The sequence below is a fragment of the Muntiacus reevesi genome, chromosome 3 (genome assembly GCF_963930625.1).
Source record: "Muntiacus reevesi chromosome 3, mMunRee1.1, whole genome shotgun sequence".
NCBI classification, from domain to species: Eukaryota; Metazoa; Chordata; class Mammalia; order Artiodactyla; family Cervidae; genus Muntiacus; species Muntiacus reevesi.
Genome location: NC_089251.1, coordinates 27373335 through 27393122, shown reverse-complemented (window position 1 = coordinate 27393122; position 19788 = coordinate 27373335). Strand labels below are relative to the sequence as shown.

At 39.5% G+C, this 19788-nt stretch overlaps 1 protein-coding gene across 3 annotated transcripts in view; it reads left to right on the top strand.

Moving 5' to 3' along the window:
* The window catches only part of LDAH (lipid droplet associated hydrolase), a 92537-nt gene that overhangs the window by 22401 nt on the left and 50348 nt on the right, over nt 1–19788 (top strand). For all 3 annotated transcript variants that reach the window (XM_065928631.1, XM_065928629.1, XM_065928630.1), the window contains one exon: nt 10016–10185. In XM_065928631.1, coding sequence (XP_065784703.1) covers nt 10108–10185 — 78 coding nt within the window. In that variant the 5' untranslated portion in view covers nt 10016–10107. The remainder of the gene's footprint in view (nt 1–10015; nt 10186–19788) is intronic.

Genomic DNA, 19788 nt, shown 5'->3' with positions numbered 1-19788 from the left:
TCTAGGCGGAGTGGGTTGTCATTTATACCTCTGGAGGATCTTCCTGATCCAGGGGTCAAATCCACATCTCTTGAGTCTCCCGCACTGGCAGGCAGATTCTTTACCATTGCACCATGTGGGAAGCCCCTAAAGCTAAAAGTATCTTCATTAAATTCCATCTTAAACCCTTATTTTTCAAGGAAGGAAAGTAAGGCCTGACAGGGCTAAATGACCTTTTGTTGGTGAATGGTAGAATCCAGACAGGAAGCCAGCACTTCTGATCCCGAGGTTAGTGCTTTAGTCCTGTGGTAGGTAGCTCATCCCAGGTGGCTGGTACAGTGAATAGCCCTCCCGTGGTCACAGATTGTATCCTGGTCTGCCATCCTTTTCCTGCTGTGACTTGGAAGGAGGACTGGGTAAATGGAGTATTGATGAGATTATGCAACTTGGCAAATGCTTGCCTAAATCCCCCAAAATGCTTTTTTCATAGTGTCTTTCTCTTTTTACGTGTATGTGTGTATATATTTTTCTGTGAATGCAATTTACTTGCGAGCCTTTTACACTTTGCTTAAGTACTAGGGTATGCTTTGAAAGGCAAGTAACTATGGATTACCTAGCAATGAGAGATTTTGTGAAGTGAAATTGAATATATAGATTTCATTGCCTTGATTAAAAATATCTATTTCCACAACTATCACCTTTAAGTGTTACTGAAAATGAATCAAATGTGTGGTATACACTTGCTTTACCTTGAAATAGTTTAAAAGATAGATTTCATTGTTCTAAGTTATTTCTTCATATATAGTCAAAGAAAGTTGGGGGTTTATTACAGCAGTTTTTCCTGTCAGGAAATTTATATGTCTGCTTAGAATGTGCTTTGGCTATCTTTGTGTTGTGTTGCAACACAGAGGTGTTAAAAGAATTCTTAGGAAACAGGCTTGCTTTACATACTAAATCTCAAAAAGCTGCCAGCTGGCCTGTTCTCTTAAGTCTGGAACGAGAAGAGATAACCACGGATAGGAGGAGATAGGAAGTAGTGAAAATACCTCATAGTACTCTTCTTTTGTGGTGTTGAAACTTAGTGATGATTAGCTAGTGTGTTATATTCCTACGTTCTGACCTCAATGAGAAATACCATCATAATAGAAACTCCATATTGAATTACATATTGAGAAGAGTACCCAGCTCAGCTATCACAGTAAGCCCTTAAGTCATACTTGAAGACAAAAACGTTGAACAGAATGTGAGTAGCAACTTTGAAAGCTGAAAATAGACTCAAAGAGTAACCCTCCATCAGTGGTTCTCAATTTTTGGCAGTTGTCAGAATCACTTGGAGGTTTTATTGGAACACAAATTATTGGGTGCCACCTCCGGAGCTGTTGATTCAGTATATGTGTGGTGGGACCTGAGAATCTTCCTCATTTCTAACAAACTCCTAAGTACTGTCTATCCTGGTACCACATTTTCAGAAGTCCTGCCACAGATCTTCACCAATAAAGATCTCCTGGTGGGGAAAACCAGTAGAAAGTATCTGTTGTTATGTTTGAATTTCCAGGAAATGTCTTTAATTCTTTATTTTAAATGACATCTGATTATTTACAACTTTATTTTGAGTATACTTATTGCTTAGCTTATGCTGCTTGTGTGTTCTTGGAGTTAATGACTTAGTAATTAGAGCCTGGGTCCTTTGCTACTAATGAGAACAGTGCCATCTAGAGGCATTAGCCCACAGGGCCACCACAGGGCAAAAAGAAACTGGTTTCTAGAGGAGGGTGAAAGGGCAAATTCATCCAACCTCAAGGATTTATCATCAGCCTACTAGATTATTGTGTGTGGTGCTACAGAGGTATACGAAGAAACGAGAATGCCACCTTTTAGTGACTTTCCACCCGTGTTGTGAGTAACCCATAAGTTCTATAAGGAGCAGATGGGGGTCTAAGCTTCACCAGTCGCCCCCAACCCCCCCCCCCCATTCAACCAAAGCAGCTGTGCTTTCATCTGTTTTACATACTGGAGGCTGTGTTTGTAAATGCACACTACAGTCAATTGATTTGGATAGGTAGGACAGATATATTATTCATCATCCAAGATTATTGTTCTAAGGTACAGGTTTTCTGACATGCAAAATATGTTGTGAAAAATACATAACCGCTGAGAGAAAAGACATAAGCTTTGACCACACATCAAATGTTAAAAGTATGTTTTGCCTCATATTAGCACATGTTAAAATTATGAACAGTTGGAAATAATATTCTAGTTGCGCCACATTATCACAGTCATAAATTGAGTGTAATTGGGAGAACAGATGTTCACCAATGTCAGAAGGAGGTGATTCAAGGGGGAAAAAAGTGTGAAAAGAAAATTTGAGGAATTAAGAGTATAAACTCTTTCTGGCTTTGATTTAGTATGGAGTCAACTTACTTGATGGCAGATTCATTATCAACTATTTTAAGTCATTTGTTCAAAACGTGTAACATAAAAGCTAGAAATCGGGGTTTAGTTTCACCTGATAAAACATGAACTAAAAAAATTGCACAGTCTTTCAACTAATGATGAATTAGGGTGATGTTTATCCAGAGAATCATTAAACCACTCCCATTCCAGTACCCAAAACTGAAAGAAACAGAAAAACCAGTAGGACTTTCTCTTGCCAGGACTGATTGGCAGAGGAACATGGAGGTTACAGGGAACAACTACATGCTCTCAAGGCAAGGACAGTCAGTCAAGTCTCAGGACTCACAAGAAATAAACAAGTGAGTCAGTGGTAGAAAGAAGCAGAAAACCAAAAGATAGAGCAAGAAGAAATGTTGAGAATCAAGCAAATTATTAGATTCTTATGAAGACAGAAGAAAGCAGCAGACAGGAGCAGGGAGCCATGCTTTGTAGCTGAGGTCCTATAACAGATGGAATTGTTGTCCTTCCCTCTGAGATCCCTGGGTATCTTCTCACTGCTTATGCAGTGGAGTCCAGACTCCTGGGTGATGTCCAGGGTCCTACTTGATCTAGTCTCAACCTTCCTTTCTAACCTTATACGTTCTACCTTTCCCATAACCACAAATAGGCACAGAACTCATCACAGTGTCCAAAATTATACCTCACACTTTTATGCCTTTGTGTTATGCTATCATGAATTTAGAGTAAATTTCATTTCTCTTTTTAGTTATGTATAGATAATGCTAATAAGCAACACATGATATTGTTTTGTGTGTTTTTTAAAGCTTGATCTAGAGAGCAAGCTGTACATTCATCTTGCTTAAAGTATTCTTTAAAATATGAAGTGCTGTTTTTAGCCCTTAATCTCCATGTGTAAACTGTTTAATTAAAGTTATTACTAAGGTATAGATTTGGAGTAATGATGGGGGCAGGATAGGAGATTTCACTAGTAGAGAAAATGCTGGTGTAAGATTTAGAGAGTTTAGGTCTGCAGGCTCAGTCCTAGCAGCAGGCTCGTGTAGCACTAATCTTTGGTCTTGTTAGTTCTGTGGTCATTGGTGACTTGTAAATACTGTTTGTGTGACAATATATAGTAAAACTTAGGCATTTAGATTCAGTGCATATCAAGATAAATGTGTATGTGGATGTGTTGTTAAAATATGTGTTGTTAAATTTAGACCATTGTGATAGTGTTCAAATGTGTAGTTAAAATTACAGTTATAGTAGTATGAATGTAATAAATGTATTTTCCAGGTATCTCTCTTGGTTTACGTGGAAAAAAGCACAGTAAATTTTATGAATTCAGGGGGGTGTTACTTTCCTATTGTGATCCAATAAAACTCTATTTTCTTAAGGAAATGATTGAGCTATACTTACTTCAGTATTTTGTAATAGTATTTTTATCTACTTCTGTTTCCTCTTATTAGATTTGAAAAAAAGGGAATGTATTGTATTTACATCTGTGTTTTCAGTATTTTCATGGGCCAGTTAGTCACTGTTTTCTGTCATAATAGTCAAGTTAGTTCATGTGAAATGAAACAAAATAATAGTTACCAGTGTACCTGAAGATATACAGGATGCATAGTATTTTGATCCAAAATGGACAGAATTTTAATAACTGGATCGGTCAGTTTTAACAAATAGATGAAAAGTAAACATGAAGTATTGATGTTACTTAATTCCTCAAAGAACAGATTATACATACCTTTTGAAATAAACTCTATAATCAGTAAATGAGCTATGAGTTGGATTTCATTGACATGGGTCTAAGAAACAGGCTCAGATTCTAAAAGGGAGTTGTCAATATCCTATTCAGGGCCATATATTGATAAAGAATTGGTGAATTGGATTCAGTTCAGTTCAGTCGCTCAGTCATGTCCAACTCTTTGCGACCCCATGGACTGCAGCACACCAGGCCTCTCTGTCCATCACCAACTCCTGGAGTTTACTCAAACTCATGCCCATTGAGTTGGTGATGCCATCCAACCATCTCATCCTCAGTCGTCCCCTTCTCCTCCCGCCTTCAATCTTTCCCATCATCAGGGTCTTTCCCAATGAGTCACTTTTTTGCATCAGGTGGCCAAAGTATTGGAGTTTCAGCTTCAGCGTCAGTCGTTTCAATGAATATTTAGGACTGATTTCCCTTAAGATGGACTGGTTGGATCTCCTTGCAGTCCAAGGGCCTCTCAGGAGTCTTCTCCAACACCACAGTTCAAAAGCATCAGTTCCTTGGTGCTCAGCTTTCTTTATAGTCCAACTCTCACATCCACACATGACTACTGGAAAAACCATAGCTTTGACTAGACAGACCTTTGTTGGCAAAGTAATGTCTCTGCATTTTAATATGCTGTCTAGGTTGGTCATAGCTTTTCTTCCAAGGAGTAAAGCATCTTTTAATATCATGGCTGCAGTCACCATTTGTAGTGATTCTGGAGCCCCCAAAAATAGTCTGTCACTGTTTCCATGGTTTCCCCATCTGTTTGCCATGAAGTGATGGGACTAGATGCCATGATGTTAGTTTTCTGAATGTTGAGTTTTAAGCCAACTTTTTCACTCTCCTCTTTCACTTTCATCAAGAGGCTCTTTAGTTCTTCACTTTCTGCCATAAGGGTGGTGTCATCTGCATGTCTGAGGTTATTGATATTTCTCCTGGCAACCATGATTCCAGCTTGTGCTTCTTCCAGCCCAGCATTTCTCATTATGTACTCTGCTTATAAGTTAAATAAGCAGGGTGACAATATACAGCCTTGATGTACTCCTTTTCCTATTTGGAACCAGTCTGTTTTTCCATGTCCAGTTCAAACTGTTGCTTCCTAACCTGCATACAGATTTCTCAGGCGGTAGGTCAGGTGGTCTGGTATTCCCATCTCTTTCAAAATTGTCCACAGTTTGTTGTGATCCACACAGTCAAAAGCTTTAGCATAGTCAATAAAGCAGAAATAGATGCTTTTCTGGAACTGTCTTGCTTTTTCGATGATCCAGCAGATGTTGGCAATTTGCTCTCTGGTTCCTCTGCCTTTTCCAAACCCAGCTTGAATATCTGGAAGTTCATGGTTCACGTACTGTTGAAGCCTGCCTTAGAGAATTTTGAGCATTAGTTTGCTAGCGTATGAGATCAGTGCAGTTGTGCGGTAGTTTGAGCATTCTTTGGCATTGCCTTTCTTTGGGATTGGAATGAAAACTGACATTTCCCAGTTCTGTGGCCACTGCTGAGTTTTCCAAATTTGCTGACATATTGAATGCAGCACTTTCACAGCATCATCTTTTAAGATTTGAAATAGTTCAACTGGAATTCCATCACCTCCAGTTGCTTTGTTTATAGTGATGCTTCCTAAAGCCTGCTTGACTTTGCATTCCAGGATGTCTGGCTCTAGGTGAGTGATCCCATCTATTAATTCAGGCAGTCTTTAATTTAGAAACAGTTCGTTCCAAATATACTTAGTTGACTATAACTTGGAGTACATTTTCCCTATAATAAGAATGCTATAAATCATTTCCATGTTATTCTGATTTTGATACAATTGAATATGATTTTTTTGCAATGTTTTATGGAGAGTAAGCTAATGATTCCTGGAATTTTTTCAGAGTATATTAATAATAGGAGAGAAAGTATACAGTCAAGTATATAAATATTCTTTTAGCTTTTAGTTTTTGCTAGTAAAGTAATATCCAGAGAGCACTTTGAAATTTTTTATTATTGATTGTTTATTTATACAAAGTACTTTCCCCGTTAGTCTCATTACTTCAGAAAACACTAAGTCGTGTGTTTATCTTGGCAATCTACTGAGCAATTCCCAGAGTTAAAGACAGACTTACCTCTGAAATATTCATTTCAGTAATGAGTTGAATTATAATCATCCTTAAATACAGAGAAGGCAATGGCAACCCACTTCAGTACTCTTGCCTGGAAAATTCCATGGATGGAGGGCCTAATAGGCTGTAGTCCATGGGGTCGCTAAGAGTCAGACATGACTGAGCGACTTCACTTTCACTTTTCACTTTCATGCATTGGAGAAGGAAATGGCAACCCACTCCAGTGTTTTTGCCTGGAGAATCCCAGGGAAGGGGGAGCCTGGTGGGCTGCCATCTCTGGGATCACACAGAGTTGGACACAACTGAAGCAACTTAGCAGCAGCAGCATCTTTAAATATGTTATAGGGTCTTATTTCTAGGATCAATGACGTTTTTTAATGTTTATTGTATTTAGCTCATTTTCTTTCTCTTTGCTCTAACCATGTAAATGTTTTTGGTGTCTATTTGAGGGAGTCCTTAAACGACAGGAATTGGAATGATAGCAATCGTAAGTTTCATTTCTGAAATAGTTTATGCCAGACCCTTCCTCTGTGCTTTAAAGTGTTATGCAAGCAACATTCTTCAGAGGCTAAAACTGCTATCTCCTGTTTATATGTAAAGAGACTTCAGCCAGAGGTTGAAGGATTTGCATGAGTCACTTAGTGAGGGGCTTAGCTGGAATTTAGAACCAGATTTATCTTGTCTCCGGTGCTCCTGATCTTTGTACTGTACCATACTGTCACAATGAAAGGATGACGTCAACATTTTCAAAAGTTGTCTATTTTGAAAAATAAAGAACTTGGGTTGCACATGTAGGTGTTTGTTTAGGGGTATCAGAACAATGTGATCACTCCTGGGTAGAGTGATCAGAGAAAATTTATGAGCATAGTGAGTATAAAGAACTCAAATAGAATATTAACTAAATCAAAATTTGAATTTGGAGACATCAGAGGCCCTATGAAAATCAAATTCTGTCTTTTCCCAATTCTGTTTTATGTTGAACTTCCTTGTTAAATGGAGAAGAATTCTAGACTGACCTGGAAAGAAGGATCAGAGCAGAACATGGGTTACCGGGGAAATCGCCTGTTTCCGTAGTACCGCTGAAATAGGGAACTAAGCCTCCCTGATTCAGCAAAAGGCTTTTCAGTTACTGTATGCCGGGCATTGGAGAAAAAGATAAGCAAGACATGAATACTACAGCAGTAGTAAATTAGGAATCATGTGGTGAGACAGACATGGATGTTGCGGAAACTGAAAGAGAGAAGGCTACTTTACTCCTCATCGACTGAATCATAAAAAGGTTTCCCAGAGGAGGCAACACTGGTTGAGTTTGAAAGATAAAAAGGAGTTAACTAGATTCAGAGGGCACTGAACACTGCAGGAAGAAAAACCAGCGTGTACAGATGAAACTGAAGAGCAGTTCTTCAAAGTGAGCTTTAGATACTTTTATTAGAGTTTGCATCAGTACCTTATAGGAATCATGAAGGCAAGAACTTTAGGATTCCAATTATTCAAATTTTAGAAAGCAATTGACTACCCTGTGAAATTTTGAAATATACTACACCCTGTCATTGAGGTTAAAACCCCGATACATGTTCATTCAGTTCAGTTCAGTTCAGTCGCTCAGTCGTGTCCAACTCTTTGTGACTCCATAGACTGCAGCACGCCAGGCCTCCCTGTCCATTACCAACTCCCGGAGTTTACCCAAACTCATGTCCATTGAGTCGCTGATGCCACCCAACCATCTCATCCTCTGTCGCCCCCTTCTCCTCCTGCCCTCAATTACATGTTCATAGGGAAAACCTATTGAAGTTTTCTCTGCTCATAGAGTATCAGAGCTGGCAGCATGCTCTGAGATTGTCTAGTCAGTTCATATTTTCATTCAACAATGGTATTTACTGGGTGCTATTCACAGAGGACACAGAAATGAAAGATGGACCTTGCCTTCAAGGAGCTCACAGTCTAAAGGAGGAAATGAAAAGACAGTTATACAAGTATAATAAAATGCTAAATAAGAATGGGATATGAGTTAAACACAAAGGAAGACTCATTCACTTTTCCTAAAAATTAGCTAGATAAAATTTTGGTGAGATCTTGAAGAATCTAGAAGACAGCTCTTCCTTGTGAAAGGAAGAAAGAATGTTTTGGGTCAGGACTATGCTGGTTAAAAGAAACAGTTTGAAACATTTTTACTTAAATGTTTCAGTCTTGATTTCTCTAAACAAGCAAAGATTATCTGAAAGCAGTGTCATGGATTTTCTTGGCTGTCTGATAGTCATATAACTGAGCCTAACCAGTGGTTTTCAATGTGTGGTCCTGGGACCAGCAGTATCAGCATTTTCTGGAAATGTAGAAATGCAAATTTTCAGGCTCCAGCCCAGACCCACTGAATCAGAGACTCTGGTGATGGGGCCTAGCAATCTGTGTTTTAACAAGTCTTCCAGAGGATCCTGATGCATGCTAAAATTTGAAAACCATTGATCTAAACTACAGTATCTGGTCCCATCACTTCATGGGAAATAGATGGGGAAACAGTGGAAACAGTGTCAACTTTATTTTTTTGGACTCCAAAATTACTGCAGATGGTGATTGCAGCCATGAAATTAAAAGACGCTTATTCCTTGAAAGGAAAGTTATGACCAACCTAGATAGCATATTAAAAAGCAGAAACATTACTTTGCCAACAAAGGTCTGTCTAGTCAAAGCTATGGTTTTTCCAGTAGTCATGTGTGGATGTGAGAGTTGGACTATAAAGAAAGTTGAGCACCAAAGAACTGATGCTTTTGAACTGTGGTGTTGGAGAAGACTCTTGAGAGGCCCTTGGACTGCAAAGAGATCCAACCAGTCCATCTTAAGGGAAATCAGTCCTAAATATTCACTGAAACGACTGATGCTGAAGCTGAAACTCCAATACTTTGACCACCTGATGCGAAGAGTTGACTCATTGAAAAAGACATTGATGCTGGGAGGGATTGGGGGCAGGAGGAGAAGGGGATGACAGAGGATGAGATTGTTGGATGGCATCACCGACTCGATGGACATGAGTTTGAGTAAACTCCAGGAGTTGGTGATGGACAGGGAGGCCTGGCGTGCTGCGATTCATGGGGTCGCAAAGAGTTGGACATGAAGGAGATCAGTCCTGGGTGTTCATTGGAAAGACTGATGCTGAAGCTAAAACTCCAGTACTTTGGCCACCTTATGCGAAGAGTTGACTCATTGGAAAAGACCCTGATGCTGGGACAGATTGGGGGCAGGAGGAGAAGGGGACGACAGAGGATCAGATGGCTGGATGGCATCACCGACTCGATGGACGTGGGTTTGAGTAAATTCCAGGAGTTGGTGATGGACAGGGAGGCCTAGCGAGCTGCGATTCATGGGGTCGCAAAGAGTCGGACATGACTGAGTGACTGAACTGAACTGAACTGAACTGAGCTACTGAATTGAACTGAACTGAAACTGCAGTAGTTCAGGGAATAATTGAGAGTCATGGGCTTCAAGGACAGAGACCTGGGTTTGAATCTCACTGGTCCCATTTCATAGCTATGTAACTGCCAATCTATTTCCTAACATCTGAGCCTTGGTATTTTCTTATATAAAATGAAGATAAGAATATTCCTTTCCAGGGTTGTTGTGAAGATTGATAGGTATAATTTAAGTGAAACACCAACATTGTGGCTTGCACATGGTAGGCTTTTAATAAATGATAGCTATTACTATTGTTACTGTTTTTTCTTTTTTGTTAAGATATTTCCCCTGGTGAAATGATTGCTTTTACTTACTGAATGAAAAGTACTTATATATTTCCTTTCAGATCCAAATGCTGAAGAAGTTAAGGACATCTATGGACTCCGTGGTCAAGTAGAACACAAATTAGCTTTCCTGAGAACTCAAGTGCCAAAGGAAATGAAGCTTGTGATCATTGGCCATTCCATAGGCTCCTATTTTTCCCTTGAGATTCTGAAGCACGCACCCGAGCTCCCAGTAAGTATGCCTCCAGAGGTGACTGTCGGTACTTGATTGTGCACTTGCACAAGTCCTCTCAGATGTCCTTTGCTCTTTTGTCTCTTCTTTAATCGATAAGTAGAACATGGAGAGGGATCCTTGGTGGCTACCTTTACCCTATCTCTGTAGTACTGTGAGCCTGTGTTGAAAGTATATTCATACCTTTCCCACAGTGTTTCAAAAATAATGCTGAAGGAGATTGGAATTTTCTGAATAAATGCCTGTGTTTTAAAAAATTAAAGCATAGTAAATTCAAAAAAATAAGATCATGGCATCTGGTCCCATCACTCTGTGGCAAGTAGAAGGGGGAAAAGTGGAAACTGACAGATTTTATTTCCTTGGGCTCCAGAATCGCTGAAGATGGTGACTGCAGCCATGAAATTAAAAGACACTTGCTCCTTGGAAGGTAAACTATGACAGACCTAGACAGCATATCAAAAGGCAGAGCCATAACTTCGCTGATAAAGGTTCATATAGTCAAAGCTATGGTTTTTCCAGTAGTCATGTGCAAATGTGAGTTGGACCATAAAGAAGGCTGAATGCCGAAGTATTGATGGTTTCAAATTGTGGTGCTGAGGGACTTGAGAGACCCATGGACTGCAAAGAGATCAAATCAGTCAGTCCTAAAGTAAATCGACCTGAATATTCATTGAAAAGACTGAAGCTGAAGCTCAATACTTTGACAACCTGATGCAAAGAGCCGACTCTTTGGAAAAGACGCTGATGTTGGGAAAGATTGAGGGCAGGAGGAAAAGGGGGTGAGGATGAGATGAGTTGGATAAGGATGAGATGGTTGAGATGGGATCACTGACTCAGTGGACATGAGTTTCAGTAAATTCTAGGAAATAGTGAAGGACAGGGAAGCCTGGTGTGCTGTAGCCCATGGGGTTGCAAAGAGTCGGACACGACTGAACGACTGAACAACAACAGCAGATAGTTAATTTATAATATTTTACTTGAGCAAATGCCTTTTAATCTAGGGTGATCTGGAGTTTTTAAGTTACATCTAACTTGCTGTCATTCATTAAGGAATATTTAAAAGCAGTCACCAACTAAGACTGAGGCAAGAATCTTGTCTAAGAAGAGAACTGTATAAATATTCATTTTTGCTCTTGTTTAGTCACTAAGTCATGTAGCGACCTAACATAAACTTAAATTTTACCTGTTTAAAGTGCCAGGAAAGCTAGCGAACTATACAACACTTCAAAACAAAACAAAATCTCATACCTTTACTGACATATACCATTGAAATGATGCATTAAATGCAATTCACAACATAAATTATTTCCTCATTCAACAAACTTACATATTTATATTTAGCACTTGCCATGAAACAGGCCTCATGCTGTGTTTTGACGACATCCCAATGAATAAAATAGTCTGTGAGGCCAGTCTGTGAAGCTTCAGAACCTGAAGCCTAATGGAAAACCCAGACTAACCCATAGGTATGGTACCTACTGTCTTATGTGAATAGAGAGTGTGTGGAAGCATGAAGGAGTGCTACTTAACCTGGTAATCTGAAGGCAAGACAGGAAGTGATTCTTTCCTGGAATCTCCCTAGCCTGGGAGATTTTCACTCCATGTGATAAAACATCCTCAGTGGCATCTCAGTTTCAGTCGCTCAGTCATGTCCAACTCTTTGCGATCCCATGAATCGTAGCATGCCAGGCCTCCCTGTCCATCACCAACTCCCGGAGTCCACCCAAACCCATGTCCATTTAGTCGGTGATGCCATCCAACCATCTCATGCCCTGTCATCCCCTTCTTCTCCTGCCCTCAATCTTTCCCAGCATCAGGGTCTTTTCAAATGAGTCAGCTCTTTGCATCAGGTGGCCAAAGTATTGGAGTTTCAGCTTCAACATCAATCCTTCCAATGAACACCCAGGACTGATCTCCTTTAGTCTCAGAGCTCACTAGAAATTTGCTCCTTTTCCCACTGGCTTAACACACTTAACTTCTTACTTATAATTGCCATTGGGAAAAGTACAACTGTAGCCTCTTGGGTTGTGGTGTTTCATACACCACACCACATTCATACAAATGGGGGCTGTTAATTTCTCGAATTGGGTATAAGAAAGTATATATTTCATTTTAAGTGTGAATTCAGTCAATTCTAGATCACATTCCATTCACTGTATTATTGCTTCTATTCTATTCCTCCCCCCACCCCCCCCAGATAAGGCATTTCAGTCAGAAAGCAGGCTTCCCTTTTGTTTTTAGCATTTAGCATGGCTTCTAATCTCTGTTATGCCTCTGAAGCTCCTCTGGTACCATGTTATGAGGTTACTGTTTTCATAATATCCAGTCCGAGCCCTTAGCAGTTCTCTTTGCACGATTGCTACGACTCCTTGCTCTGGAAACAAGACACCTAGGTTCAGACAGTTGCTGTCATACTTTGCTTGTGTGACCTTGGGCAAGTTACTGAGTCTCCCTGCACCTTTGTTTCCTCATCTGTAAAAGGGGGGTAGTAATATGTTCTTCAAAGGACTTTTGTGAGAAATTATATAAAGAATGGTGGTTCAGACGGTAAAAGCGTCTGCCTACAATGCAGGAGACCTGGGTTAGATCCCTGGGTCAGGAAGATCCCCTGGAGAAGGAAATGGCAACCCATTCCAATACTCTTGCCTGGAAAATCCCATGGACGGAGGAGCCTAGTAGGCTACAGTCCATGGAGTAGCAAAGAGTCAGACACGACTGAGCGACTTCACTTTCACTTTGTTTCATATAAAGAATGATACCTAGAACTTAAAAGTTTTATATAAGTATTAGCTATTATTATCATAGTGGAAATGACTGGAAGCACTGGCTCAGTCATTAGGTTAACTACTGTGTTAGTAATCTCAGCTCAAAACTTAACACTATAAAGCACTACACATTTATTCTCTCCCAGTTTCTGTGGATCTGGTCACAACTTGGCTGGGTCCTCTGGTTCAGGGTCTCTCATGAGACTGTAATCAAAGTGTCTTCCAGGGCCATGGTCTCATGTGAAGCACTGAATTGAGGAGAATCTGCCTCAGTTCACTCCTTCAAGTTTGTTGGACTGAGAGGGCCTCGGTTCACCACTGGCAGTTGGGTAGAGGCCACCCTCAGTTCCTTAGAATGTGGGCCTCTCTAACTTGCCCCATCAGAGCAAGTCTGGGAGAAGAGCCAAAGAAAGAGTCTGCTGGCAAGATGGAAGTCACAGACCGTAACTTAATTGCAGAAATGATATCTCACCACTTTTACAGTATTCTCTTTGTTAGAAACAAATTACTAAATCCAGCCCAAACTCAAGGGGAGTGGAGTATACTAAAGCATGAATATTAAAAGGCAAGGATCACTGGGGGCCAAGTCAGAGGCTGCCCACCCCACCACTACCCCAGTTAGGATTTCACTTGTGTGATGTATTGTCAAGCATGTGGATATATAGGCAGATATATAAATTAAAATACCGAATACATTTCCTGGTGTAGGAAGTAACTTGGTCCTGTCAAATAAAATGTAGCAAACTGAGATGAAGTATAATTTTTGGTTATTAGTTGTTCCAAGTGTTTCAAAAGCTTTAAAATCATTTTTTAAAGTATACTTGCATGTTTGAAATAATAATAGCATTATTATTTGTGATGGTTAGTTTTACATGTCAGCCTTATTGGTCTAAGGGACACTCAGATAGTTAGTAAAACATTTCTGAGTATGTCTGTGAGGACCAGAGAAAATCAGCATTTGAACTGGACTGAGTAAAAAAGATCTGCCCTGACCATGGTGGGCAGGCATCATCCAGTCTGTTGAGGGCACAAATAGAGCAAAAACTCCAGGAAGGACAGATTCTTTCTTTCTCTCTCCTCGAGTTGAAACAGCCATCTTTTCCTGCCCTGTGACATTGTAGTTCCAGGTCTCAAGCCTTCGGCCTCAGCTATTCCCCTGGTTCTCAGGTTTTTGAACTCGGACTGAATTACACAACTCACTTTCCTGGTTTCCAGCTTGCAGGTAGCATGTGGTGTAGGACCTCTTAGCCTTTTAGAGTGTGTGAGCCAATCCCTATAATGAATGTTTGGAGTCTGTTTCTCTGGGGAACCCTGACAAATACACTATTCTGTAAACATAGGAAAGAAAAGATCCACTTCTGAGTTCTTCGATTTGTTCACTTAGAGATCTTTCCTTTCAGTTTTTGCTGGTTTGCTCCACATCCATTCTGCATGTAATGTTTAATTTTTCCTGTGCATATCTGAAAATAGCTGTTGAGCACATTTGTTTTGAACTTCTCTCTCTCTTTTGGCTTGTGTTCACATGTCTGTTGGGAAAGTAGTAGTACCACGCATCTCAGTTAATGTAGCTTCTTGCAGCTTCCTCAGCTCTATCACTTTCTCATGAAGAATCTGCTTTCAGGTGTTCCTGCCCTTGCAGGAATAGTGGTGAAAAGAGAAAAGGCAGATGAAACATGAGCTTAACCTAGTCTAATTGTGGAGACATAATTCATGCTGTGATTATAGAGTTTCCAGAGAAACCCAAGAGGCTGTGTTTTCCTATAAAGGGTGTACTCTAGAAAATAGTGCATGCAATAAATTGTCCATAAAGGTTACCCAGGGAGGAGGGTGAACATCTGTATGATTTTTTTTTAAATTATTATTCAAAAGCTTTATCTGGTTTCAATTAACTGCACTGTTGAAGTCCTCCCCCCAATACACACCCCTCTTTAAACACCTGGCCCAGCTAATATTGGTGGTGTGATCCCTGCTGAAGTGTTGAAATTTCAGTGTCTCTGGCCTAATCTTAGACGGCACAGTGCCTGCATGCCTGAAGTTAGCATGATACGCTCCATTTAAGATGTATTTGACAATCAAATAAGTTTGTATTAGCCAGAGTGTTGCAATCCCTAATCATTTTGCCAAAAATAAGTTAGCTGTTATGTTTTACAACATATGAAGTGTGATAATGAGAAACTTGTGTTTCCATCTCTTATGTTATTTTTACTGGAATATTTGACTCCCATAAGATTTTTGAGGACATATGTGTAGTTTAGTAGCTGGTTTATTTGGTTTTATTTTGGTTCAGTTCTTTATAATATTTTTGTAACTAATGATAGGAAACTATGGTCATAAAATCATTTTAAGAGACTTACTGTATATTTTACACGTAATGTCTGACCTGTTTATTAATATACTGAAGGAAATAATTGACTCATTCTTAAAAATATCATATTAAAAATTGTGTTTGTTTCTTTAAGCAAATTTGGTAGAATTATAGAAAGTCTTAATATATTTTGACGTGAATGTCCAGAATAAAGAATTTTTAAAAGAAACTTGAGAAAGTAGATAATTGGAAGATTGTTCAATACCACTGTCACAACTCAAAATAATAAACATAATTTCAGATTAGTAGGCTCTTTAGAGACAGTCTAGTCCCATCTTTAATTTTGTAGGGAGAAATGGAGGGAAAAGCACCTTGCCAGGATTCAGCCTTGGCTCTATCTTAACCTAGGGGTAGGATATGATTACAATAACTGTGGATATATTGTTATTGTTTAGTCTCTAAGTCATGTCCAACTCTTTTGTGACCCCGTGGGCTGTAGCCCGCCAGGCTCCTCTTGTCCATGGGATTTCCCAGGCAAGAAGACTGGAGTAGATTACCATTTCCTTCTCCAGGGGATCTTTCTGATCCAAGGATTGAACCCATGTCTCTTATATTGGCAGGCAGATTCTTAGTACTTAGCCACCAGGGAAGCCCAGCTGTGGGTATAAAGTCTAAAGAAGATACCTGATAGTTCTCTAAATTTTTGGATAGTGACAGAGCCTCCAGATAGTATAGAATGTTCCTGGAGTGTACACAACTAGCTCAGTGCAACTCATTACATTGTAGCTCATGGAGTAGTAGATGCCATGAATGAAAAAGAAAAAAGTATTAGTCACTCAGTCGTGTCTGACTGTTTGTAACCCCATGGACTGTAGCTCACCAGGCTTCTCTGTCCATTAAATTCTCCAGGCAAGAATACTGGAGTGGAGTGCCATGCCTTCCTCTAGGGGATCTCAAACCCAGGGATCAAACCCCAGTCTCCTGCATTGCAGGCAGATTCTTTACCATCTGAACCACATGAATACTGCTCTAGCAATGTGGAGCAGAAGGAGTGACATGGGAATAAAATGTAATCATCTCACTGTCTAGAACTTTCCTTTAAATCAGTCCTCTGTATGTTTAAAATGTGCCATCTGCTTCTTCAAAAAAGTTGTATAAAGTTCAAGGTTAGGAGTTGAAAGCCCCCAATTCTTAACTGGGCACTAAGTCATGAAGTGAAATTCAAGTAATTTAACTTTTATTTTCCTCTAACAATTTATATGGCATTTAATGATAATACTTCCTCCCTTTCCAAGGGTACCAGATCCTTCAAAACTTAATTTTTTATATTACTTCCTTGGGGAAAATGCACAATACCATTGAGCTTCCTTTGTCTATCTGGTTGGCAAAAATACCTTCTCTCTAAATGAAATTTCCAGATTACTTAAACTTACTCTTTAAAGCCTAGACTATTTTATCCATTTGGGTAAAAACTTCTCTAAAACATATTTTTAACTTATCTGCCTTCTTCAACAATGTATGTTGATTATGGAAGAACTTTTCCCTAATGATTCAAGGACATCATTTTAATACTATTATACAATAAAATACAGTTAAAGGGATTTTGCCCATGTCCTGAAATTTCTTAGATGACAGTGCTTTTTTAGGAAAGAATTCTCTTGTCTGTTTATTTTATAGTTATTGCATCTCCTCTGTCAGTGTTAGGTACCATTTCTCCTCCCTACTTAATACTTTGTTGCTACTGATTTGCTGCAAATAGAGAAAACAGATAATCATAGAATTTTTTTTCAAGTAAAAAATGAACACATCTTAAATGCAGATACAAGAGTAAAACTGGCAAAATTAAGTAAATGGATTTTGACATTTCTTAGAGAAATAATGAAATAGCTGACTTTCTTTGGTCTATTATAAGTACCCCAGTGATGTATGTAGATAATCAAAATTTTAGTATTTTAGTGGGATACTCAAAACACACTACAAGTACAGCTAAGAGGCTTGAAAAACTTTACCAAGAGTTAAAACAGCATGTTGGATCATCTCATCTGTGTGTTGAATCAGAAGTACATTTCATCTAAGTTAGGAAAAAAATAAATTCAAATACTCTGAAAGAAATGAGATCATTGAACTTATGGTATACTTACACTATTCTGGTGACCCTTGCTTGTCTGCAGTTAGACATGCTCATGAGAAACATTTATATGATTACACTAAGTTGTGTTCAACAGTCAAGATAATCCAGAGGTGGGGAAAGAGTAGGAGATAATTCCTTTCTCAAAGTAACTGTTGTCAAGAGTCCTGTCCCTAGATTAATTGATAAGCAGAAGGCAAAATGAAGTATCATGAGGCTATGAGTGTTTTGAAAAGAGAGGTGACTTCTAACTGAGAAGATCAAACAAAAGCATCATTGAAGAACAGGTATTTGTGCAGAGGAAGGATGAGTCAGTATTTAGAAATAGAATCTGATGGGGTTTTCTGGGCAAGGTGGGAGTTGCTATCCATTCTAAGCAGTAGGAAATGTATGGGGGGTGGGGGGGTGGTAAGAGACAGAGAGAGAGAAACGGTTTTTATCCCTGGGCGCTGTAGGTGGTCAAGTTTGGATGCAGCTCAGTGTGCATGAAGGGAGCAGTGGGGCAGGAGAACCTAGGCTGATAGAGTGCAAGTCCAAGAGAGTTTGGACTCTATTTTCTGGACAGCATGGAGCCACTGAAGGACCTGTGATAATAATAGTCATGCATTGGGTAAATTAACTTCTCAGTGAAAAGAAAATGAAATGGAGAGAGAGTATAGAATCAAAAGTGAACAACCAAGTGAATAGGCAAGTTGGCTAGTTCAGATGAGAAATAATGAAAACAATAGACAGGTTTCACCCAGGGACATTGTTAAAGAGAGAAGAGAAACAGGTCATAGATGTATATTAGGAAAGTGATTTCATTTGGTGGAAAGGAGGATGGAGAGGAGGAAGCAGAGAAAAAGGCAAAATTTATAATAATTTTCCAGACAATTGGCTGCAATCCATTAGTGGATCTTGAATTCACTTCAGTGGTTGGAGCCTGTGGATTAGTCAAGATCCAGTATACTATGCCTTGGTAACACAGTGTCAGTGGCTTTTAACAATAAAGATTTGTTTACCACTCTTTGAGGATAGGCTGCCCTCTTGTCATTCTCTCCATGCACTCTTATTCCAGAAAGCAGGTTGATGAGATAGCTTCTCATGGCAGAGAATAAAGAGGAAATAGTGAGCCACACTTTGCATTTTAAAATCCCTGCCTGGAAGTGACATTTGTCACTCCTCATACTACACTGGACAGAGAAAGTCACATGAACAGGTCTGCCAGCAGGGAGGCCATGGACTACAGTCCTCTTCAGAGAAGGGAAGCATATGTTTGTAAACAATAAAACGGCATTTAAAAATAATAAAAGTAAAATAAAGTAAAATAGAATAGAAAATACTAATTTTATTGTTATAAAGGTATGTATTGTGGAATGTTTATTTCACTTTTTATGAGTATGTGTTGAAATCCTAGGTTACAATATAGAATGTATATCTTATTGTGGGTCAAGGTAAGAAACTTGAAGGTCATTAACCTCGATAGGGTATGCCACAGAAGTGAAGAAAAGAGAAAGGAGAATGTCTGGAAAGGCATAGGTATGTGGTAGATTAAAGATGATCATAGATTCTTTGCCATTCCTTTTTCAGGAGGTGAGTCTCCTTCCCTTCCCCTTTGAATTTGGGCTGGATATGTGTGATCTGGCTTCACCAATGGGATACAGAGGAGATGATGTTCTGGTACTTCCAAGCCCAGGCTTTAAGGGGACTGGGAGCTTCCATTTTCTCCCTCTTGGAAGCCAAATGCCAAATTAGAAGTTTAGCAACCCTGAGACCACCAAATTATGAGGAAGCCCAGGCTGGCCACACAGAAGGGGATCATGAGGCCCCAGAAGTGAGTGAAACCTTCTTAAACTTTCCATCTGCTATGGGAAGCAGCCAAGTAAGTGACCCAAGTCTATGCCATGTGGAGCCAAAGTCTAGCTGAGCCCTGTTTGAATTCCTGACCCACAGAATCAGAAACAACACATTTGAGGATGGTGTGTTAGGTAGGAGTAGATAACTGGGATAAGGTAAAGCAGTTGAGTGTAACTACAGTTGAAGAGAAGGAAAAATTAAAGCTTCTGGAATTGGTAATTGGAAGGTCATTGGTAACCTAGAAGAGAACATTTTTAATGAAATATGGGGGAAGGAGGTTGAAGAAAGTTAGGTGATCCAGGAATTGGCCGGTAAAGTGGAGAAGATAAGATGATAAGGAATAAGTTGGTCAAGGAAACATCTTTTCCCTGTAAGTGGGAGAGAATCTGCTGGTGGGAATAGTCCATGCAGAGAGAGAGATGCTGAAGATGGAATAGAAATGTTTATTTGAACAGAGTTCCTCCTCTTTGTCCTTGAAGCCTACACACTTGAATACTTGGATTTTTCTCAATCTTCATATCCTTGCAAAAGGGGTTTTGTGCCTTGGACTTGGTTCTTCATTTGAGCCC